At 46.3% G+C, this 24,588-nt stretch overlaps 1 protein-coding gene across 2 annotated transcripts in view; it reads right to left on the reverse strand.

The window, feature by feature from the left end:
- LOC104296364 (synaptotagmin-1) overlaps window positions 1–24,588 on the reverse strand; it is a 524,009-nt gene that overhangs the window by 179,658 nt on the left and 319,763 nt on the right. For both annotated transcript variants that reach the window (XM_054173953.1, XM_054173952.1), the window contains exon 4: window positions 14,852–15,055. In XM_054173953.1, the coding sequence (XP_054029928.1) occupies window positions 14,852–15,038 (187 nt within the window). In that variant the 5' untranslated portion in view covers window positions 15,039–15,055. The remainder of the gene's footprint in view (window positions 1–14,851; window positions 15,056–24,588) is intronic.

Below are 24,588 nucleotides of genomic sequence, written 5' to 3' on the forward strand. Positions count from 1 at the left end.
CCTCATAGGGCTTGTGCTCCAAGCCCCTCACCAACCTTGTTGCCCTTTTCTGGACACGCTCCAGCAAGTCAACCTCCTTCCTAAACTGAGGGGCCCAGAACTGGACACAGTACTGGACACAGTACTGTAAGGGTCACAAAGCACTGGAACAGGCTCCCCAGAGAGGTTGTGGAGTCCTTCTCTGGAGATTTTCAAGCCCCATCTGGATGCATTCCTGTGTGACCTGCACTAGATTCTATGGTCCTGCTGTGGCAGGGGGGTTGGACTTGATGATCTCAGGAGGTCACTTCCAACCCCTAACTTACTGTGATCCTGTGATCTCTCATCAAAAACAAGTCAGGACTAAAACCACAAAATTAATGCACCTAACAACATTCCTGAAAACTCCTGTTGGTGGTCAGTGGCTTGAGTATTCCACCCACCTTGTTTGGCATTGGTCACCAGGTATTCTAAAAGCTTTACATACCAAGAGAGGAACTCTTACCTCTTTAAAAAAGATTCATGACTTTAAAATAAAACACCCAAAGACCCACCCATGTATCACCCCAAATAAGGAAGACATTATGTATTTATTATCCTTCAGGGCCAGGGAGGTGGTGGAGTCACCGTCCCTGGAGGTGTTCAAGAGGGGATTGGACGTGGCACTTGGTGCCATGGTTTAGTCATGAGGTCTGTGGTGACAGGTTGGACTTGATGATCTTTGAAGTCTCTTCTAACCTTGGTGATTCTGTGTAATTCTCAGTGGCAAACCCCCCCAGTTCTAAGCAGAGTAGTTAACCATCACAACAAAGGCTGACCTATTCTTCAGCTGTGCCAACTTACAGCAAGGCTTCATTATCTGCCCTTGGTTCTTACAATGACGCAAGAGAATTATCTTGCAGCTTGCCACAGTGCCTAGGCACAAGCAGCTAAGGTAAGGCTGGAATAGCAATATTAAGAGTAATTCCTGTATTTTCATTGCCCATTTACACAATGCTTTTAAAAAGCAAATCTATTACCCATAGTCCCCAAGTGATATCTTTCTCCCCCCCCCCCTTTTCCATTTATGAAGTACGCTGCTGAGAATCAATCTTTAAATGCATTCTCCATTTTAAGTTCACAACAATCACTCCACAAACTCTCATTTTCAGAGCAAGATTACAAACTGCATTAGAACAGAGAATGGGTAATTTCTGCAGACACTTCATCTGCAGGTTAAGTTTGAAAAAGAGTGGCAAAGACTGTGTTTATCTGATGCATGTCAGCGTAATTTGAGTGCCCTTTCCTTCACACACAGTAATGAAATTTCCAGATACATTCCCAGGTCTGAAAGGAAGCCAGCACCCACATTCAGTTTTCTGCTTGTAAATTGAATTCCCTCCTCAATTTATAAGGCACTGGCACAACCTGACGTGTCTATAGCGCAATAAAATACCATCCAGAGTCATTGCAACATAGCAAATAATAATCACAGTGATATGCTAGGGGAGACCCTTGGGGATTCTTTGGCACCCCTGGTTAAAATCCTGTAACCCAACCAAAGGTAGGTGCTCACCCCCTGTTCCTGCTCTAGATGAAGTTCATCCCCATGGCTGTAAAGTTTAATCTGAATGGAGTTTTTGTTTGTTTTCTTATATTGTGATGAAATGTTCTCAGCATCACAGATTTGACAGAGCTTGTCTCTTTCCTCTTCCTTCAGATCATGCAACTCAAACCCAACTGCTGTTTCTGAAAACGATGTTTCAGGCCCTTCAGCATAGAGAGGAGGAGCCTGAGAGGTGACCTCATTCATGCTGATAAAGATGTGCAGGGTGAGTGCCCAGAGGATGGAGCCAGGCTCTGCTGGGTGATGCCCAATGCCAGCACAAGGGGCAGTGGTGGAAGTTGGGGCATAGGAAGTTCCATGTGAACATGAGGAATTTTGTTTTCCTTGTGAGGGTGACAGAACACTGGAACAGGCTGCCCTGTTGTGTGGAGTCTCCCTCTGTGGAGATATTCAAGACCTGCCTGGTGTGTGTTCCTGTGTGATCTGGTCTAGGTGATCTTGTTCTGGCAGGGGGCTTGGACTGGATGAGCTTTTGAGGTCCTTTCCAGCCCCTAACATTCTGTGACTCTGTGATTCTGTGTGAATCAATAATGTATAATTCTGTGTGACAGTGAGGTTGTGCTCCCAGTGTGCTTCTGGCTAAGAGACACACGTGGCTTCAGCATGCGACAGGCTTCCCCTGCTGCAGCTGGAGCTCTGGGGTTCAGCCTGGAGGATTCTACTCCTCTGATTTCCCCTTTCAACTTCAGTTTGTCCAAGAGGCCCAGATCATGGCTAGTGTAGGAATGGAGTCCTCCCTCAGACTTCAGTGTGTCAGATGTGTGGGCTGTGCTTGCTCTGATGGGAGATGTGTAACCCCCCTGGCAAGCACGGGTGCTTGCTGGGCTTGGACCAACTGCAGCGGCACTGTTGGGTCACGCTGAAGCAGCTCATGCCTCCAATAGCCTGCGGTTCCTAGCTCAGTCCTGTATGAGGATCAAACTGGCAGCTGTCATGGATCCAAAAGTTTAAGTAGTGGACATGTGTGGTGGGTTGAAATTTCCCCCCCAGCATTAAATTTGCCACACCAGACCAGCTGGAAGCAAATGGAAGCTGTACTTACAGGCAAAACTACAATCTACAATGGAATGCAATGAATGTGTACAAAATAACCAGGAGTTACAATATTTACAGGGATTTACAAGTAACAAACAGCACAACCCCCACCCCGGCCTAAGACCTGGGGAAGTTACTAGTTTCTTCTTCCCTGCCTTCCTCTGACCCTCCCTGTACAAAAGGGAGAAGAGACAGAGAGCAGAGAAGTTAATACCAAAACAATGGATCCAAAGTCAAGCAGAAGCAAGATAGTATTGTTCCCAGAGCAGAGAAGCAAGAAGAGAAGAATTGTTTGGGTACAACAGGTTTAAGTTCCTTATCTGTCCCATGGGATTGTTTAGAATGATCTTTGTTTTCCTTTTTTTTACATCCAGTAGTGACTTATTTACATTTTACTACTTTCTGTTCAAGATCTGTGAACAAAATTTAAAGCCATAGCCTAAAACTACCACAGCATGTTGAAAGGAGCCCAGAAGAAGGCAATATGAAAATAACTCAGCAATTGTAAACATTTTGGCCTGGAGAGAACCAATCATTATCATATCATCAGAGTGTAACTCAGTAGGATCTCAGAGCACTTGCTATTCCTTCCAGACAAGGATTCACATCCATTTCCTGCTCCAGATTTATTTCTGCTAAGATTTACTTTCTCTTGTAAGGTTTCTTGCCAGTTACATATTTCAAAGAGGTATTTACTTTCACAGAAGTGTGGGCTATTTTTTCCCATTTGAGGCAGGGAATGAGAAGAAAAGACTCAGTGTAGATTCAGACTGGATGTTAGGAAGAATGGAATGGAATGGAATGGAATGGAATGGAATGGAATGGAATGGAATGGAATGGAATAGAATAGAATAGAATAGAATAGAATAGAATAGAATAGAATAGAATAGAATAGAATAGAATAGAATTAAATTGAATTAACCAGGTTGGAAAAGACTTTTGAGATCATTGAGTCCAACCTATCATCCAGCACCATATCAATTAAACCATGGCACCAAACGCCACATCCAGTCTCTTCCTAAACAGCTCCAGCGATGGTGACTGCACCACCTCCCTGGGCAGCCCATTCCAATGGCCAAAGAAGTTCTTCCCCATGAGGGTGGTGAGACACTGGAACAGGTTGCCCAGGGAGGTGGTGGAAGCCTCATCCCTGGAGGTTTTGAAGGCCAGGCTGGATGCAACCCGATGTAGTGTGAAGGGGTCCCTGCCCATGGCAGGGGGGTTGGAACTGGATGATCCTTCAGGTCCCTTCCAACCCTAACAATTCTATGATTCTAAGATTCCTGTTTAGAGAGAATATAGCCAATGGAGCAGGAGTGGTGCCAGGCAAAAGCAGTACACTTGCATTCCCCCTTGTCCTGTCACAAATCTGTCCCCAGCTTTCTGATCTGCATCAGGGTAGGTTTAGACTGGGCATTAGGGATTATTATTTTTTCATTGGAGGAGCAGTCAGACATTGAAATAGGCTGCACAAGGAGGTGGTTGAGTCACCAATCCTGGATGTATTTAAAGGTTGTTTAGATGTGGTGCTTGGGGATGCAGTTTAGGGGTGAGCTTTGCTGAGCAGGGTTAATGGTTGGACTTGATGATCTCAAGGGTCTTTTCCAACCTGAATGATTCTGTGATTATTGTTTTTTCTCCAAACCACCCACTCTTTCACCCCTCAGTATCTATTTAGATATTTGGGATTTAAATGTTGCATTTTCAGAGGGCCTAATTTCAAGTATTCAACATATACTAAAAATAAGCAACTCCTAAGGAGCGAGGAGAGGCTGAGGGAGCTGGGGTTGCTGGCCTGGAGAGGAGGAGGCTCAGGGGAGACCTTATTGATGTCTACAGCTACCTGAAGGGAAGTTGCAGCCAGGTGGGGGTTGGTCTCTTCTCCCAGGCAACCAGCACCAGAACAAGAGGACACAGTCTCATGCTGTACCAGGGGAGGTTTAGGCTGGATGTTAGGAAGAAGTTCTTCACAAAAGCCCATTGGAATGTGCTGCCCAGGGAGGTTGTGGAGTCACCATCCCTGGAGGTGTTTGGGAAGAGACTGGATGAGGCCCTTGGTGCCATGGTTTGGTTGATTGGATGGTGTTGGGTGATGGGTTGGACTTGATGATCTCTGAGGTCTTTTCCAACCTGGTTAGTTCTATTCTGTTCTGTTCTGTTCTATTCTATTCTGTTCTGTTCTGTTCTATTCTATTCTACAAAGAATCATTTCATAAAATGAATTTATGACAGAGTTGAAATTATTTTGCTCTGCCTCATGACTTTTGTGTTCTCTGGATGTGTGGGGGACACTATTTGCAAGCTTTTGCACTACCAGAAGGTGATCTAGAAAACTTTTATTTAATAATAAATAAATAAGCAGCTGAACTTTTCATGTAATTACTGAACTCTGGGACTTAGGAGTTCAGGAAAGAAAGGGGGGGGAAAAAAGGCAATCTGAGGTTAGCATTTAAGTTGCTATATTTAGAAATAATTGTTTTTCCCACTCTATTATTGAACTGCAATAGCTCTTCATTGTACTTGTGCTGTGTTCCAAAATACATCTTTTTTTCTGCTTGGCCCTGTTCCTTCTCCAGTGTAAAGCTGCATGTGTTTGCCTGGCATGAGCAACTGCCAATGACTTGATGACAGGAAGGGAAACAAGAGAACTTCTTCTTTCCCACTTCCTCCAGCACTGTAGCACTGCTCTTCAGACTTTACTGAGCATCATCAGACTTCACTGAACACAAAGGCAACGAGGCTGGGGAGAGGTCCTGAGCACAAGCGCTACGAGGATAGGCTGAAGGAGCTGGGGTTGCTTAGCCTGGAGAAAAGGAGGCTCAGGGGAGACCTTATTGCTCTCTACAACTACCTGAGGGGAGGTTGTAGCCAGGAGGGGGTTGGTCTCTTCTCCCAGGCAACCAGCACCCGAACAAGAGGACACAGTCTCAAGCTGTGCCAGGGGAAGTTTAGGCTGGAGGTGAGGAGAAAGTTCTTCACAGAGAGAGTTGTTAGCTGTTGGAATGTGTTGCCCTGGGAGGTGATGGAGTCACCATCCCTGGAGGTGTTCAGGAGGGGACTGGACATGGCACTTGGTGCCATGGTTTAGTAGCCATGAGGTCTTGGGTGACAGGTTGGGCTTGATGATCTTTGAGGTCTTTTCCAACCTTATTGATTCTATGATTCTTTCTATCCATGTTTCCTTTGAGTCCTCTTTGCCAGGACTCCTAAATGCAATTTTTCCCATGTCACACTGCTCTTATGGTGTCATCACTGCTTATGGTGTTAGCAAATATAGGTCTGTATACAGAAATATATGAGAACATGTACCTATGGGGAAAGCCTGAGAGCCCTGGGGCTGGTTAGTCTGGAGAGGAGAAGATTAAGAGGGAATTTAAGAGATGTTTATAAATATCTGATGGCTGAGTGTTCAACAGGGAGGGGAACGCTCCTGGTCCCTGTGACTGTGACAAGGGGAAATGCATAGAAACTACAGCCCAGGAAGTTCCACCTCAACATGAGGAAAATCTTAACTGTGAGAGTCACAGAGCACTGGAACAGGCTCCCCAGAGAGGTTGTGGAGTCTCCTTCTCTGGAGACTTTCCAGGCCTCTCTGGATGCGTTCCTGTGTGACCTGCACTAGATTCTATGGTCCTGCTCTGGCAGGGGGGTTGGACTGGAAGATCTCTGGAGGTCCCTTCCAACCTCTAACACCCTGTGATCCTGTGAAGATATGTGTAGACAGTCCTCGTTTTCTGCAGGCAGGCAGCTACTGTTTACCTTATATTTAGACAGGAAGATCTCTGAAGCAGCTCCTCAACTTTCTTTCTGGCTAACCTATGAACATCTTAGGCAATGAGCAACATTGTTATGTGCCATGGAAATGTGAATAAAGAATAGAATAGAATAGAATAGAATAGAATAGAATAGAATAGAATAGAATAGAATAGGAGTAGAATAGAATAGAATAGAATAGAATAGAATAGAATAGAATAGAATAGAATAGAATAGAATAGAATAGAATAGACCAGGTTGGAAGAGACCTTCAAGATCATCATGTCCAACCTATCATCCAACACCACCTAATCAAATAAACCATGCAACCAAGCACCCTATCAAGTCTCCTCCTGAACACCTCCAATGATGGTGATTCCACCACCTCTCCAGGCAGCCCATTCCAATGGGCAATCTCTCTCTCTGTGTAGAACTTCTTCCCAACCTCCAGCCTAAACCTCCCCTGGTGCAGCTTGAGACTGTGTCCTCTTGTTCTGGTACTGGTTGCCTGGGAGAAGAGACCAACCTCTGCCTGTCTACAACCTCCCTTCAGGTAGTTGTAGAGAGCAATAAGGTCTCCCCTGAGCCTCCTCCTCTCCAGGCTAAGCTCCCAGCTTCCTCAGTCTGTCTTCATAGGGCTTGTGCTCCAAACCCCTCATCAAGTTTGTTGCCTTTCTCTGGACACATTCCAGCAAGTCAACATCCTTCCTAAACTGAGCAATAGCTATTACTGGGAAATTTACTCTGACTTTATGGTATTTGCCTATCTCTATTAATCCAGTTGTGAAATCTGAAAGCATTGTTATCAGTCTTTTATTTTTTTAAAATGAACTTAGAGCAGAATGTGCCCTCTCCTTCCTCTGCCAATGACACCTGTACTCCAGCAACCATTAGGAGAAGCAATGAAATGAACAGCCTGAATTTATTTTCTGCACCTGAGCAAGCTGGCAGGTCCCTAAAAATAAAAGAGTCAGAAGGACTCCATACACCAAGTACTCAATTTTCCAATAACAGACAAAATTCAGTAATGATCTCCCTGATAATCTTGATTCCACACAAGAATGAAAAATGAAGCAATTAACTTTACTGCCATTTATAGAGGTTAATAGAACTCTTAATACAACCTCAGCTGGTCAATCAAGGAAGGCAGAAGGGCACAACAGCAGAGACCAGTAAGGAAGGAGAAATGATGAGGTCTTTCCAGGATGACTGCTGAATGTTGAAGCTTTAATTTTCATGGCCAAACATGTAAACCCAGGATTATTTTATTTAATCATTTACCTAAATACACCTACAGCTCTGCACTTCAGCTTATTAATCTATTATTTAGAACTAAGCCAGACCTGAGTCTTACAGTCATTTTAACCTTTTGTTGTTCCAGTTCCCTCTAGAGCCTCCACTCCCATTTCACAGGCCCTCTGAAAATGCAACATTTAAATCCCATATATCTAAATAGATACTGATGGGTGAAAGAGTGGAAGTGGGGGGAAAAAAAAGTCACAGAATCATTCAGGTTGGAAAATACCCTTGAGATCATCAAGTCCAACCATTAACCCTGCTCGGAAAAGCTCACCCCTAAACCACATCCCCAAGCACCACATCTAAACAACCTCTAAATACATCCAGGGTTGGTGACTCAACCACCTCCTTGTGCAGCCTATTTCAATCTCTGACTGCTCCTCCAATGAAAAAGTAGTAATCCCTAATGCCCAGTCTAAACCTACCCTGATGCAGATCAGACAGCTGGGGACAGATTTGTGACAGGACAAGGGGGAATGCAAGTGTACTGCTTTTGCCTGGCACCACTCCTGCTCCATTGGCTATATTCTCTCTAAACAGGAATCTTAGAATCATAGAATTGTTGGGTTGGAAGGGACCTGAAGGATCATCCAGTTCCAACCCCCCTGCCATGGGCAGGGACCCCTTCACACTACATCGGGTTGCTCAGAGCCACATCCAGCCTGGCCTTCAAAACCTCCAGGCATGAGGCTTCCACCACCTCCCTGGGCAACCTGTGCCAGTGTCTCACCACCCTCACTTTGACAGTTTAAATCACTAAGCCAAGGAGAGGGAAACAAACCTTTCTCTAAATATCTGCAAACAGAATGTGAAATAAGTCTGCATAGAACATCAGGTTTTAGCCTGAATCATCACGAAGCTCCTGTTTTGGGGGATTATCAGTCATCTGTGCATGATGAAGCAAATTTAAGGGTTTTGAGCACCAGCTACTGAGGCCAAATGGAGTTGTGACCAGCCAAACATTTCAGAATAAGCTTGGTATAAACATGAAACTTTTTATCTAATTACAGTGTAAGGCAGCAAGAAGCATCAGAAATATGCAATAACTTCCCATTAAAGAGGTAATGATAGTAGCATGGATTCAATGCATTCAGCTATTACTGCTATTGGAGATTGCACCAGAAACATTAGCAGCACTCAATTGGATGTATGCTGGAATCTTATTGGATTGTTGTTGTTTTATTCACCTTGATGGCAAAATGAGCTCTTCTGCTCATACAGGCATGTGCTCTTAGGAAACACACCAAGTTCACTTTGATTTTGCAAAACTGGTTATCACAGAATCACAGAATGTTAGGAGTCTGAAGGGACCTCACAAGATCATCCAGTCCAACCCCCCTGCCGGAGCAGGATCACCTAGACCACATCACACAGCAACACCTCCAGGCAGGTTTTGAATATCTCCAGAGAGGGAGACTCCACAACCCCCCTGGATTCTGTCACCCACACAGGGAAATTCTTTTTTCCTCCTGTTTCCATGGAACTTCCTATGCTTCAGCTTCCACCACTGCCCCTTGTGCTGGCATTGGGCATCACCCAGCAGAGCCTGGCTCCAGCCTCTGGGCACTCACTCTGCACATCTTTAGCAACATGAATGAGGTCACCTCTCAGGCTCCTCTTCCCCAAGCTACAGAGCCCTCAGCTCCCTCAGTCTCTCCTCACAAGAAGATGTTCCACTCCCCTAATCACTTTTGTGTCTCTGTGCTGGACTCTTTGAAGCAGTTCCCTGAGGTCCTTTGCAAACTGAGGGGCCCAGAGCTGGACACAATATTCCAGATGTGGCCTCTCCCAGGCAGAGTAGAGGGGGAGGAGAATGTCTCTCAACCTACAAACCACAGTCCTCCTAATCCACCCCATGATGGCACTGGCCACCTTGGCCACAAGAGCACACTGCTGGTTCATGGCCAACCTCCCATCCAGGGATAATGATTTGAACCCTTGAGGAAGTCAGGGGTTTAGAACCTTAATGTTCCCTATTCAAGTAAAACTAACAGAAATGAGTACAAGCTCAAGTTTCTTCCTCCTGTTTCCATAGAACTTCCTATACCTCAGCTTCCATCATTTCCTATTGTGCTGTAACTGGGCATCACCCAGCAGAGCCTGGCTCCATCCTCTTGGCACTGCCTCTTTACATACTGATAAACAGGAATGCTGATTGATGCCAAGCTTTATCTGTGCACAGCTAGTGTCAGTACCCTGATGTCTAAAGCCTTCACACCAAAAGTTGTTGCTGTTTGGCCTTGCTCAATCTTATTCTTGCTCAATCCTATAGCAAGTAAAAGTATGGGCAAGTATTTTCCTAGGCTGTAAGCAAAGGGCCAGATAGGAGCAGTGAGAGGGAGGTTGGAAAGAATCAATATATCCTGTGATGTCTGCTAATGCAGTTTTGTTTTCAGCAGCATGAGTGCTATTTTATCTGCTTTGTTTTACTCCCATCCTCAGGTGCTGGAATTGCTGTGCTTAAAATGCAAGGTGTAGAACCAGAGACGGTTGGTGCCTTGTTTCTCCTTCTGGTAAACAGATTAAAAAAGTCTGCATATTAGAGATAAATTGGGACAGAAAGTATGAGAACCAATTAAGATAGAGTGACTTTTACACACAGTGCAGCGATGGAAAAACAACTGTGCTGTGATTATGCAAATCAGCCACTCACAACTAAAATGCAAGGATTTACATAACATGGAAGAAAAAAAGTCTTCACAGTTATGCCTCAGTAACCTTACAGGATCCTTGAACTTTAATGGTATGAGTCATTGTAATAAGATGATCCTACTTGCTTTATCCAGAGTGAAATATATGTTAAAGCATCAACATCACCTGGAATATCGCATGCAGTTCTGGGCTGCCCAGCACAAGAGGGACAGAGATCTACTGGAGAGAGTCCAAGGGAGGGCTGTGAGGATGATGAAGGGACTGGAGCACTGCCTTATGAGGAGAGGCTGAGAGCCCTGGGGCTGCTTAGACTAGAGAAGGGAAGACTGAGAGGGGATTTAATAAATGTTTATAAATATCTGAGGGCTGGGGGTCACACAGGAATGCATCCAGATGGGTCTGGAAAGTCCCCAGAGAAGGAGACTCCACCACCTCTCCAGGCAGCCTTTTCCAGTGCTCTGGGACCCTCCCAGTCAAGACGTTCCTCCTCATGTTGAGGTAGAACCTCCTGTGCTGTAGTATCTATCCATTGCCCCTTGTCCTATCACAGGGTGTAACGGAGCAGAGCCTGTACCCTCTCTCTTGAACATACATCCCTCAGATAGTGACAGACATTGATCAGATCCCCTCTCAGCCTTCTCTTCTCCAGGCTAAACAGCCCCAGGGCTCTCAGTCTCTCTTCACAGGGGAGATGCTCAAATCCCTTAATCATCCTTAAGCCTCCTCTCCAGCAGGTCTCTGTCTCTCTTGAACTGGGGAGCCCAAAACTGGACACAGCATTCCAGGCATTTACTGTTCCAACAGCTAAAATTGTAAGGTGAAATAATCCAAGGAAATGATTTGGTTTTGGTTGAAGTGCAATTAGGTGCAGTTGCAGCTCTCACTCTCACATTACTTTGCAAGACCCCAGTGCTTCACTCCTCCTCTTCCTGCAGTTTTGTTTCTCCCAGGATATCATCAGGCAATTTCATTCCAGTACGGTCTGCACTGGACTGTGCAGATTACCAAACTATGCCATATGGACTGCTTGCCACTGTAACACCTCTGTTCTTGCAAGTGAGAATTCGGAGTGACAGCCCAAAGTTGTTTTCTGTCAATTGTGCAAAAAAAAACCCAAACCAACCCAACAAACCCAAAAAACCCAAACCACATCTGCCAGATTCCCAAGATCCATTTCCAAGATAAAACAAAAAAAATCGATTAATATTCTAATTTGTTATGAATCTTTAGCAGCCCACACAACATTTCTTCACCCAGAGGATAACCTTGCTTCAAAAAAAACAACCCCAAGAAACTCTGAGCTATGTTAAAATAATTCCTTGAAAATACATGTATTTATTTATTTGTTTCTTCTTCTGAAGCACAAATTATTCAGGACTGGATGACCGCCTCAAGACTGCTATGACAACACACATAGTGTCTTCCCCTCCATGTCTCCAAACCCATCAGAATTATCTGACTGTAGCATTAGGTCATTTTTCTGACAGCAGCAACCAACATTATTTTTCTTTATCATAGGAAACTGGAATGAGTCCAGAGAAGGGCAACAAAGTTGGTGAGGGGTTTGGAACACAAGCCCTGAGAGGAGAGACTGAGGGAGCTGGGGTTGCTTAGCCTGGAGAAGAGGAGGCTCAGGAGTGACCTTACTGGTCTCTACAACTACCTGAAGGGAGGTTGTGGACAGGTGGAGGTTGGTCTCTTCTCCCAGGCAGCCAGCACCAGAACAAGAGGACACAGTCTCAGACTGCACCAGGGGACGTTTAGGCTGGATGTTAGGAAGTAGTTCTATACAGAGAGAGTGATTGCCCATTGGAATGGGCTGCCCAGGGAGGTGGTGGAGTCATCATCACTGGAGGTGTTCAGGAGGAGACTTGATGGGGTGCTTGGTGCCATGGTTTAGTTGATTAGGTGGGTTGGATTGGTTGAGGGGTTAGACACAATGATCTTGGAGGTCTCTTCCAACCTGGTTTATTATAAGACTGACAAATTCCAATTAGTTGTGTATTTAATACCAGTGTTTGAATATTAAAACATGTCAAGCAAGAAGGATCTGGATGTGCTGGAAGGTGTCCAGAGAAGGGCCACAAGGATGATCAGAGGTCTGGAGCTGCTCTGCTATGGAGACAGACCAAGAGAGTTGGGGTTGTTCAGTATGGAGAAGAGAAGGCTCCCAGGAGACCTTCTTGTGGCCTTCCAGTAGCTGAAGGGGGCTACAAGAAAGCTGGGGAGGGACATTTTAGCGTGTTAGGGACCGATAGGACTGGGGGAAATGGAGTAAAATTAGAAATGGGTAGATTCAGATTGGATGTTAGGAAGAAGTTCTTCCCCATGAGGGTGCTGAGACAGTGGAACAGGTTGCCCAGGGAGGTGGTGGAAGCCTCATCCCTGGAGGTTTTGAAGGCCAGGCTGGATGCGGCTGTGGGCAACCTGCTGTAGTGTGAGGTGTCCCTGCCCATGGTGGGGAGTTTGAACTGGATGATCCTTGAGGTCCCTTCCAACCCTAACAATTCTATGATTCTATGTTTGAGACTCCTGGTATTGTCATAAAGAACAGCAAAAAGCTAAAGCTTGTATTTTTGATACAAATGTGGACATGTTGAGACTTTGAATCAATTGCTTCTAGTACAGTTTAAAAGGTCCCAAGCTATTCTTGTTAGAGTTACAACAAAAGGAGTCATTATGTAGAACACCAGGCCAGGCAGAAAGGGACCTGGGGGGTACTGATTGATAGTAGGCTGAACATGAGCCAGCAGTGTGCCCAGGTGGCCAAGAAGGCCAATGGCATCCTGGCCTGTATCAGGAACAGTGTGGCCAGCAGGAGCAGGGAGGTCATTGTGCCCTGTACTCTGCACTGGTTAGGCCACACCTTGAGTCCTGTGTCCAGTTCTGGGCCCCTCAGTTTAGGAAGGATGTTGAGTTGCTGGAAGGTGTCCAGAGAAGGGCAACCAAGCTGGAGAGGGGTTTGGAGCACAGCCCTGTGAGGAGAGGCTGAGGGAGCTGGCGTTGCTTAGCCTGGAGAAGAGGAGGCTCAGGGCAGACCTTATTGCTGTCTACCACTACCTGAAGGGAGGTTGTAGACTGGTGGGGGTTGGTCTCTTCTCCTAGGCAACCAGAACAAGAGGAAACAGTCTTAAGCTGTGCCAGGGGAGGTTTTGGCTGGATATTAGGAGGAAGTTCTTTATAGAAAGAGAGATTTGCCATTGGAATGTGCTGCCCAGGGAGGTGGTGGAGTCACCATCACTGAAGGTGTTTAGGAAGAGATTGGATGGGGTGCTTGGTGCCATGGTTTAGTTGATTAGATGGTGTTGGGTGATGGGTTGGACTTGATGATCTCAAAGGTCTTTTCCAAACTGGTTAATTCAATTCCATTCTAACCCTGCTGAATTTAACCCTATTGGCTTCACAGAAATATATATTAGTACTTACAGAGTATTCTGCATAGGTACAGGAGCACCTGAAAACTATGCCAACAGCTGATCTAACAGAATTACTGTGTGGGAAAAGCATTGCTGCATCCCTACACTGCTGATCTACTACAGCTATTTCCTTGTTAAAAAGCCATTCCTCCACTTTTTCTGTGTTTTCTAAGCCCCACAGATACACACTTCCTATGTATTCATACACATAGATACACACACCTATGAATTCTAGCTAATTTTGGTTTTAAAGCAGTATCTCCCCACTCATTTGTCATAAATACAAAACCCCAGCCCTTATGGTTAGGAAATCTTTTGCTTATTGGTCCTATGACCAACTGTGAAGTTCTGCCATTCAAGTTTAGGTGACTCAGCAAAAAATCACCAGCAGAAGCTGCCCAGACAATGTGACATACCGAGAACAGCCTCCTTATCACAGAACCATAGGATTGTTCAGGTTGGAAAAGACCTTGAAGACCACAGGATCACAGGGGTTGGAAGGGACCTCTGGAGATACTCAAGTTAAGATTGGGTAGGTTTAGACTGGACATTAGGGGGGAAAAAAATACAGCAAGAGTGGACAGGGACTAGAATGTGCTGCCCAGGGAGGTGGTGGAGTCACCAATCCTGGTGATGTTTAAAGGTGGTTTGGATGTGGTCCTTGGGGCTATGGTTTAGCGTTGAACCTTGTAAAGTAGGGTTAATGGTTGAGCTTGGTGATCCTGAGGGTCTTTTCCAGCCTGAATGGTCCTGTGATTCTGTGAGTCCAACCCCCTGCCAGAGCAGGACCATAGAGTCTAGCACAGGTCACATGGGAATACATCCAGATGGGCTTGAAAGTCTCCAGAGGAGGAGACAAAGAAGAGAAGATCATTGACTCCAATTGTGTAAATTTGACTGCCATGGTTTAGTTGATTAGAAGGTGTTGGGTGACAGGTTGGACTCAATGATCTCAAAGGTCTTCTCCAAGCTGGTTAGTTCTGTGATTCTGGGAGATCTGGTTGATCTCCTGATTTCTCTAGTTCTGACTAGAAACCCTTGAGTATCCTGTCTAAATAAATCACAGGAAGGAAAACATCAAGTTATTTTTAACCAGTAAAGTTTTACTCACGTGGAATTTTGTTCAGTTCATTCATGAACTTCTCTTTTAACTTAGAAAATGCATCTTCTTTTCCTCCTCCTCCTCCTCCTCCTCCTCCTCCAGGACTGGCTGGCTCAGTGACATTACTTGGAAGGGCTGCTGCTACTGTGGTAGCCGGCGGTGCTGCCAGGGCCTCGTGATGGCTTTCACTCACCATTTTAGCCACTGCTCAAGCTGTTGGAATAAGAAGAATAGGTTTTTTTAAATGCATATTAAAAAAAAAACCAAAGGCAAAATTTGAATCACTGAAATGGATCTCTCATCACTGAAAGACTAAATAGCCAAAATAAGACTTGATGCTTACTGAGTAAATATGACTGCATCAGTAGATTAGAATCATAGAATCATAGAATTGTCAGGGTTGGAAGGGACCTCAAGGATTATCCAGTTTCAACCTCCTGCCATGGCCAGGGACACCTTACATTACAGCAGGTTGCTCACAGCCACATCCAGCCTGCCCTTCAAAACATCCAGGCATGAGGCTTCCACCACCTCCCTGGGCAACTTCTTCCAGTGTCTCAGCACCCTCATGGGGAAGAACTTCTTCCTAACATCCAATCTGAATCTACCCATTTCTAGTTTTGTTCCATTCCCCCCAGTCCTATCACTCCCTGACACCCTAAAAAGTCCCTCCCCAGCTTTCCTGTAGCCCCCTTCAGATACTGGAAGGCCACATTAAGGTCTCCTCGGAGCCTTAACTTCTCCAGACTGAACAACCCCAACTCCCTCAGTCTGTCTCCATAGTAGCAGAGCTCCATCCCCCTGATCATCCTCATGGCCCTTCTCTGGACACCTTCCAGCCCCTCCAGATCCTTCATGTAATAGGGGCTCCATAACTGGACACAGTGCTCCAGGTGGGGTCTCACCAGAGTGGATTAGAGGGGGAGAATCACCTCCCTTGACTTCCTGGCTACGCCTCACATTCATCATAAAATATAAATTAGAGAAGAGAGAAAACTCTTTTGCAGGATTAATTTCACCCAGAATCATTTTATTGCTTAGAGGAGTTCTATATTTTTTATGTTTTGAACTGAAGAACTTGGAACCTCAAAATTCCTGTAAAATTCTCATGCAGACTAAAGTTTTCCTCTCCAGTTCTGAAAGTATAAGCAAACTGGACAACTGCTCTCTCTGTTCAATTCTCATAGTTTATTTACAGAATTATTCCTCTATGACACTCACAGGGGTGTGGATCATGGACAAAGTTTCTACCTAAAATCTATGCACCTGGGCTGGAACAATCCTCACTGTCAATACAGACTTGGGGAGGAGGTGAGAGAAAGCATCCCTGAGGAGAAGGACTTGGGGGTGCTGGTGGATGAGAAGCTGGCCAGGAGCAGGCAGTGTGAGCTTGCAGCACAGAAGGCAAATCACAGCCTGGGCTGCATCAAAAGATGCATTTTCAGCAAATCCAGAGAGGGGATTCTACCACTTTGTTGTGCTCTGCTGAGCCCTCACCTGGAGTACTGTGTGCAGGTCTGGAGCTCTCAATTTAGGAAGGACATGGAGCTGATGAAGAGGGTCCAGAGGAAGACCATGCAAATGATCAGGGGGTTGGCGCAACTCTGCTACAAGGACAGGCTGAGGGAGCTGGGGGTGTTCAGCCTGGAGAAGAGGAGGCTCTGGGGAGACCTAAGAGCAGCCTGCCAGTACCTGAAGGGGGCTACAGGAAGGATGGAGAGAGACTGTTTGCAAAGGCCTGCAGGGACAGGACAAGGGGCAATGGCTTTAAACTAGAGAAGGGCAGATCTAGATTGGGTGTTAGAAACCAGTTCTTTCCTATGAGGGTGGTGGAACACTGGCACAGGTTTCCCAGGGAGGTGGTTGAGGCTCCTTTCCTGGAGATATTCAAGGTGAAGCTGGACGAGGCCCTGGACAGCCTGATCCTGTTGGGGCTGTCCCTGCTGACTGTGGGGAGGTCAGACAGGATGAGCTTTGGAGGTCCCTTCCAGCCCAGCCCATCCTATGTTTCTATGATTCTATGATAAGGATAATAAAATAATAAAAACACTTCAAGATTTCTTGTCAAAGTAATAACCTATTGTTCCCTATTTAAGCAAGTTGTTTATAATCAGAAGTTGATTTGCATCCATTTTTATCTTCAGTCACTGAAGGCAATTTCCCTTCCAGTTATTTTGCATTGACATTTGCTACCGACAATATTCCCTTAAATTATTCAGATGGCTCATTGGTGTATTCATGAAGCTATGACATCTGTAGGGCACCCAAATGCAGCTATATCAAAATATCTGAGAGCCTGTCACAAGCATAATCCCCCATGTAAGAGGCTAAATCTTCTCTTTCTTGATGTGAATCAACAAAGTTAAAATCACCTTTGCTCCTCACCCAGACAACAGATGCCCAGGGAGGGGATAGTGAAAAGTCCCTCTGGAATGTCCAGCAAAAGAGATGATTGTTGTGAAGGACCTGCCTGCTGGGTCAGCTCTGCCCTCTGATAGCACACCTGCCAGTCACATAGGCATTAATGTGACTGGGGTCTGGGCCAGGGGAGGCTGCCATTAACTGAATAGAAGACACTGAGCCTGAGCAGCTCGGGGGAGAGAGAAAACATTACCATTAACATCCAGCCTGGAAGCAGTCCAGGAACTCTCTCTCTACCACCTCTACTACCACTACTAGCAAAGTTTTGCCTGCTGTAAGAAGAAAAGAAGACCTCCTGGAAAAAAGACATCTTCACAAGACACCACGTACTAGTGGCTACTTGTAGAAGAGTCTTGGACTTTGGGAGCGCTCCCTCCCTTCCTCCAGCCAACAAAGATGAAGTCTTCTCTCTTTTTTTTCTTTCTCTTTCTCCCTCTTCTTCTGTTCTGTCTGCTTTATGCTGTTAATAAATAGCCTGGCTTTTGACATCTGCCTCTTTTGTGCCTTTAATTTCACAACATGGGAATGCTCAAACAAGAAACGAGTCTCTTTCTCTCCCTCCGCACCGAGACACTGTATCAGCTGTTTTCATGGGCATTTTGCAATACCTTTACTTTAGCCATGTACCTGAGAGTGTAAAGAACTGTGGGCCACAGGGGTGATGGTCAGATGAAGGTGGACTGGATGATCTTTTGAGGTCCCTTCCAGCCCCTAATATTCTGTGATTCTGTGAACACAGAATCATAGAATCATAGAAGGGACCTCGAGGACAATCCAGTTCCAACCCCCCTGCCATGGGCAGGGACACCTCACACTACAGCAGGTTGCTCACAGCCACATCCAGCCTGCCCTTCAAAACCTCCAGGGAGGAGGCTTCCACCACCTTCCTAGGCAACCTGTGCCAGTGTCTGACCACCCTCATGGGGAAGAACTTCTTCCTAACATCCAATCTGAATCTCCCCATTTCTAGTTTTGTTCCATTCCCCCTGGTCGTATCAGACACCTAAAAAGTCCCTCCCCAGCTTTCTTCTAGCCCCTTTCAGATTCTGGAAGGTGACAATGAGATCTCCTCAAAACCTTCTCTTCTATGGACTGAACAGCCCCAACTCCCTTAGTCTGTCTCCATAGCAGAGCAGCTCCAGCCCTCTGCTCATCCTTGTGACCCTTCTCTGGACACCTTCCAGCACCTCCAGATCCTGTAATAGGGGCTCCAGAACTGGACACGTTACTCCAGGTGGGATCTCACCAGAGTGGAGTAGAGGGGAAGAATCATCTCCCTCACCCTACTGGCCATGCTTCTCTTGCTGCAGCCCAGGCTCTGATTGGCTTTCTGGGCTGCAAGTGCACACTGCTGGCTCCTGTTGAGCTTCCAGCACCCCCAAGGCCTTTTCCTTGAGGCTGCTCTCAAGCCAGTCCCTGCCCAGCCTCTATCAGTGCATGGGATTGTCCCGGCCCATGCACAAAGACATTTCAACATCACAACAAGGTTGGCTGAAATGCTATTACTTGGCTTTGAACACACTGTTCTGGTTTCCTGCTGCATTCTAAATATCACTGATCTGAATAATCATCCTGTTTGCCTTCAGAAAACCAGAGGGAGAGAGAGTTTGAGAGATAACAAACACTCATTATTGCTCTGAGTGTACAACCGCTCTCAGCCCCCAAACGACATTTGGCCTTTGACCTTGTGCTGAGAAATAGAAGCATCATCATAGGGAAACAGAAGGGCAACACGTTTCAATTACAGAGGCATGAGAGCATCTGACTGCATGCAACATGATGAATCCTGAGCTTTCCTGCCTTAGGTGGCTGTTTTGACTAAATCAAGATGAGAATTAGCTTTTTGTCCTTCAACTTTATTCCTCTCAGCCCGCGGGCACAGACCTGGCTGCAGGCAAGAATGAACCTTTCAGAATCAGCCTCCCCACCAATTCTTGCCTTTAAACAGGGGTTTGCCCACGACCCTAGTCTGTGCTAGAAGCCATTCTCCATCTGATGAAAAAGATTTTCACTAAAGGGGCAGGGGGGTTGGCCTCATTCTGAAGCAGCAATGTGGAGGATATTTTGCAGCAGTGTTGCAGATGCGGCAGCAAACGAAGCAGCGTCCCCTGCCTGCCCATGGCTGCTGCTTTGCCCTTGCAGTCTTCAGACTAATACAAAACCCATGCTGATGCTGACACAGAATATGTGAAGCTCCATAAACATTTCATGAGCATGCAGGTTGCTCACAGCCACATCCAGCCTGGCTGCAAACACCTCCAGGCAGGAGGCTTCCACCACCTCCCTGGACAACCTGTGCCAGGCTCTCACCCCCCTCATGGGCAACAACTTCTTCCTAATGTCTAAGCTGAATCTACCCTCCTCTAGCTTGGGTCCATTCCCCCCAGCCCTATCATTCCCTGACACCCTAAAAAGTCCCTCCCCAGCTTCCTTGGAGCCCCTTTTAAGATACTCTATTTGCCTGTAAGCAGGGTGGAGCAGCTCACAACTGAAAGCAAATCCAAGCCAATGGGAAGAGTCCAGTGACTCCCCATGATCTTTGGCTTGAGTGTGATGGCTGTGAAGAGTTCATAATCATAGAATCACAGAATCAATAAGGTTGGAAAAGATTTCAGAGATCCCCAAGTCCAACCTATTACCTAATACCTAACACCTCATGACAACTAAACCATGGCACCAAGTGCCACATCCAATCCTTTTTTGAACCCCTCCAGGGATGGTGACTCCGCCACCTCCCTGGGCAGAACATTCCAATGGCTAATAACTCTCTCTGTGAAGAACTTTCTCCTCACCTCCAGCCTAAACTTCCCCTGGTGCAGCTTGAGACTGTGTCCTCTTGTTCTGGTGCTGGTTGCCTGGGAGAAGACACCAACCCCCCACCTGGCTACAACCTCCTTTCAGGAAGCTCTGGAGGTCTCCCCTGAGCCTCCTCTTCTCCAGGCTAAGCAACCCCAGCTCCCTCAGCCTCTCCTCACAGGGCTGTGCTCCAGACCCCTCCCCAGCCTCGTTGCCCATCTCTGGACATGTTCAAGTATGTCAATGTCCTTCTCAAATTGAGGGGCCCAAAACTGGACACAGGACTCAAGGTATGGCCTAACCAGTGCAGAGTCCAGGGGCACAATGACCTCCCTGCTCCTGCTGGCCACACTATTCCTGAGGCAGGCCAGGATGCCATTGGCCTTCTTGGCCACCTGGGCACACTGCTGGTTCCCCACTTGCCTTCCAAAATATCAAGCAGAAAGAAACAGGTAGTGCATAATTTGGGTAGCATGAAATCAGGTGCCAGCAATTCCAGACTGGAAGACTTCTTTTATTTTTTTCCATATGCTCTGATGAATGCCAGATCCTATGAAGCAAAACATGCAGAGCCATCAGCTGCAAACATTAGAGCTGTTTTATATGGCAGCATCTCGTCAATGAATGTCAGCACAGACACAAAAAGTTGCATGATATATCATAATTAAATCAAAATGAAATTGCTGAATCATAATATATTGCTTAATTATTTCAGGCTTGGCAGTTGGCTATTTTGTTTTGCAATGGGAGACACAATTTGCAGCTATGGCTGTCAGCTAATTAAAAAATCAAGGCAAATGCAATTTTTATTTGCTTCCAGTTTTGGAGATATGTTTTGAAAATATATGGGGAGAACAAATTTGAAGAGTTACACTTCATACAGGATACAGAGGAGTACAGAATAAACCAGGCTGGAAAAGACCTTTGAGATCATTGAGTCCAACCTATCACCCAACACCTCCTAATCGACTGAACCATGGTACTAAGGACCTCATCCAGGCTCTTTTTAAACACCTCCAGTGATGGTGACTCCACCACCTCCCTGGGCAGCACATTCCAATGGCCAATCACTCTTTCTTTGAAGAATTTCTTCCAAGCATCCAGCCTCAACCTCCCCTAGTGCAGCTTGAGACTGTGTCCTCTTTTTCTGGTGCTGCTTGCCTGGGAGAAGAGACCAATCCCCACCTGGCCAGAACCTCCTTTCAGGAATCTCTAGAGAGCAATAAGGTCTCCCCTGAGCCTCCTCTTCTCCAGGCTAAACAACTCCAGCTCCCTCAGCCTCTCCTCATAAGGCTGTGCTCCAGACCTCTCCCCAGACTCATTGCCATTCTCTGGACATGTTTAAGTGTCTCAATGTCCTTCTTAAATCGAAGGGCCCAGAACTGGACACAGGACTCAGGATGTGGCCTAACCAGTGCTGAGTACAGGGGCACAATGTCTTCCCTGCTCCTGCTGGCCACACTATTTCTGATGCAGGCCAGGATGCCATTGGCCTTCTTGGCCACCTGGGCACACTGCTGGCTTGTGTTCAGAAAGAAGGAACAAAAATAAGCAAACAGAGCATTACTCTGAAGTCCAGGAACAACTCTCAGTAGAGTTCTAGCGCAGATACAGGTCACTGCATCTAATGAGGCATGCACAGATGCTTTGAGACTTGCTACAGAGCCTTTGACCTTTACACGCCAATGACACCGTATTGGTGTTTTAAATAGGTATGAAGGGGCTGAGAAAGGATGTTGGCTCAGAAAAAGCTTTCTGCAGTAAAGAATTTTCTGAAGAGCACTTGCCTATAGAGGTATCATCTGATGGCTTTCCATCAGATGGAATGCTGCAGCTTTCCATAATAATGCAAAGAGCTGCAGAACAGGGAAACAGGGTGGTGGAGGAGCTGGGATGCACTGGTCAGCCCTGCTGCAGGGAATGGCAACCTGTGTGCTGGAACATGTCCAGAGAAGGACCATGTGGATGACCAGAGGGCTGGAGCTGCTCTCCTGTGTGGACAGGCTGAGAGAGTTGGGGTGGTTTGGTTTGGAGGGGAGAAGGCTCTGAGGAGACCTTATTGTGGCCTTCCAGTATCTTAAGGGGGCAACAAGAAAGCAAGATCCTGCAGATAGGTGGGGTCAGTCTTCGATATCATTACAGGCTGGGGGTGATGACACTGAGAACAGCCCTGCAGAAAAAGGATTCAGGGGTACTGGTGCACAAAAAAAGCTGGAGATGAGCCAGCAGTGTACACGTGCAGCCCAGAAGGCAAATGGCATCCTGGGCTACACCAAAAGCAGCAGATCAGGTGAGGTGATTCTGCCATTTTGCTCTGGTGAGAATTTACCTGGAGTACTGTGTCCAGATTTGGGGCCTCAAACACAGACAGACGTGGTCCTGCTGGAAATGAGTCCAGAGCAGGGCCACAACGATGATCAGAGGGCTGGAGCCCCTCTCCTAGGAAGACAGGATGAGAGAGTTGGGGTTGTTCAACCTGGAGAAGGGGACCTACAGGAGGGATGGGGGAGGACTGTTTAGAAGGGTTTGTAGTGTTAGGAAGAGATGCAGTGGTTTCAAATCAGAACAGGGTAGATTTAGGTTAGACATGAAGAGGAAGTTCTTTGCAATGAGTGATGAAATACTGGAACAGGTTGCCTGGGGATGTGGTTGAGGCCCCACCCCTGGGGACATTCAAGGTCAAACTTGATGGAGCCCTGAGCAACCTGATCCAGAATAGAATAGAACAGAACAGAACAGAACAGAACAGAACAGAATAGAATAGAATAGAATAGACCAGACCAGGCTGGAAGAGACCTTCAAGAATAGACTAGAATAGACTAGAATAGACTAGAATCCAGTTGGAGATGTCCCTGCTTACTGCAGGGTGTCAGACAAGACACCCTGTGAGGGTCTCTTCCCACCCAACACATTCTGTGCTCCTGTTATATTCAAAGTAAGATGTGGAGAAACTGGAGGGGGGGGCAGAGGGGACAAATATCATGGGAAATTCTTACTTGTTTGAAATTGGTTTTGAAAAATAAACTGAATAGTGATACAATAAATGGGAATGCTGTGGGATGTTCCCAGTGATTCATTTGCACAGGGGGATTTTTCAGGGTTTGGAATAAAAGCAAAAGTCAGAGCAGTGCATCATCCATCACACCACGTAATGGATTGATTTTTCTATAGGCTGAGTAAGCCCAAAGTGTGGAAAAGCAAATTAGCATGGTTACTGTAGGGTTAAATGGCAGCAGGCATACCTTAGCAGGTGCTAAAAGACCTGGTGAATATTTAACCTCATTAAATGACATTGGTGACATTTCTGCTGCATGGTGGATTTCAGACAATTTAGTTTTGCTCCTTCCTCCTCTCATCTCTCTGAACACCAAGTGGGCAGAGTGAGACGGCAAAGAGCTCAGATACTCCCTGCTGACCGAATCATTCCCTCCAAAAGAGATTTTCTGGGAGGTGTCCTTTTACCTTGCTGCCTCTCAAGTTTTGCCACCTTACTAATAGTGAAAGTTAATACACTTATTCCCAACACACAGAGTGATGGAACGTGTCCAGAGAAGGGCTATGAGGATGAGCAGAGGGATGGAGACAGACTGAGAGAGTTGGGGCTGTTCAGTCTGAAGAAGAGAAGGCTCCCAGGAGAACTTCTTGTGGCCTTCCAGTGTCTGAATGGGGCTACAAAAAACCTGGGGAGGGACTTTTTAGGGTGTCAGGCAGTGATAGGACTTGGAGAAATGGAGAAAAACTAGAAGTGGGTAGATTCAGGAAGGATGTCAGGAAGAAGTTCTTCCCCATGAGGGTGGTGAGAAACTGGCACAGGTTGCCCAGGGAGGTGGTGGAAGCCTCCTCCCTGGAGGTTTTTAAGCCAGGCTGGATGTGGCTGTGAGCAACCTGCTGTAGTGTGAGGTGTCCTGGATGATCCTTGAGGTCCCTTCCAACCCCAAACATTCTATGATTCTATGATTATGAGCCATTGTGTAATTTTGCAGAGATAGTTGTCACCATTCTCCACAGGATGGCCTAGGTTGGAAGGGCCCTCAGAGATCACCTGCTCTAATCTCCCCACCATGGGCAGGGACACCTTTCCACTACACTCAGCTGCTCAAGGTCTCATCCAACCTGGCCTTGAACAGCCCCAGGGAGGAGGCATCCACAGCTTCCCTGCGCAGCCTATCCCATAGTCTCATACCCTTGGGGTGATGAACTTATTGACAAGATTCAGTCTAAACTTACTGTCCCTCAGCTTCAAACCATACCCCTTCTGGTACTGCTAGACACCATTATGAAATGTCCCTCTCCAGCCTTCCTGTAGGATCTCAACAGCTACAGAAGAGCAGATCACTGGACCTCAGTAATAAGCCTGGAAAGTTGCAAACTGGGATCTCTACTGTTAAATGGCATTTCTTTGACAGCTGATCTATCCAGCATCTCAGACACCTTCACCCCAGCAGTTACTCCCAGCTTGGAATGAAAACTGAAAAAATTATCCAAGAAGAGAAAAAATAAATTAATCACAGCAGATGCAGGGAGGTTCT

The sequence above is a fragment of the Dryobates pubescens genome, chromosome 27 (genome assembly GCF_014839835.1).
Source record: "Dryobates pubescens isolate bDryPub1 chromosome 27, bDryPub1.pri, whole genome shotgun sequence".
NCBI lineage: Eukaryota > Metazoa > Chordata > Aves > Piciformes > Picidae > Dryobates > Dryobates pubescens.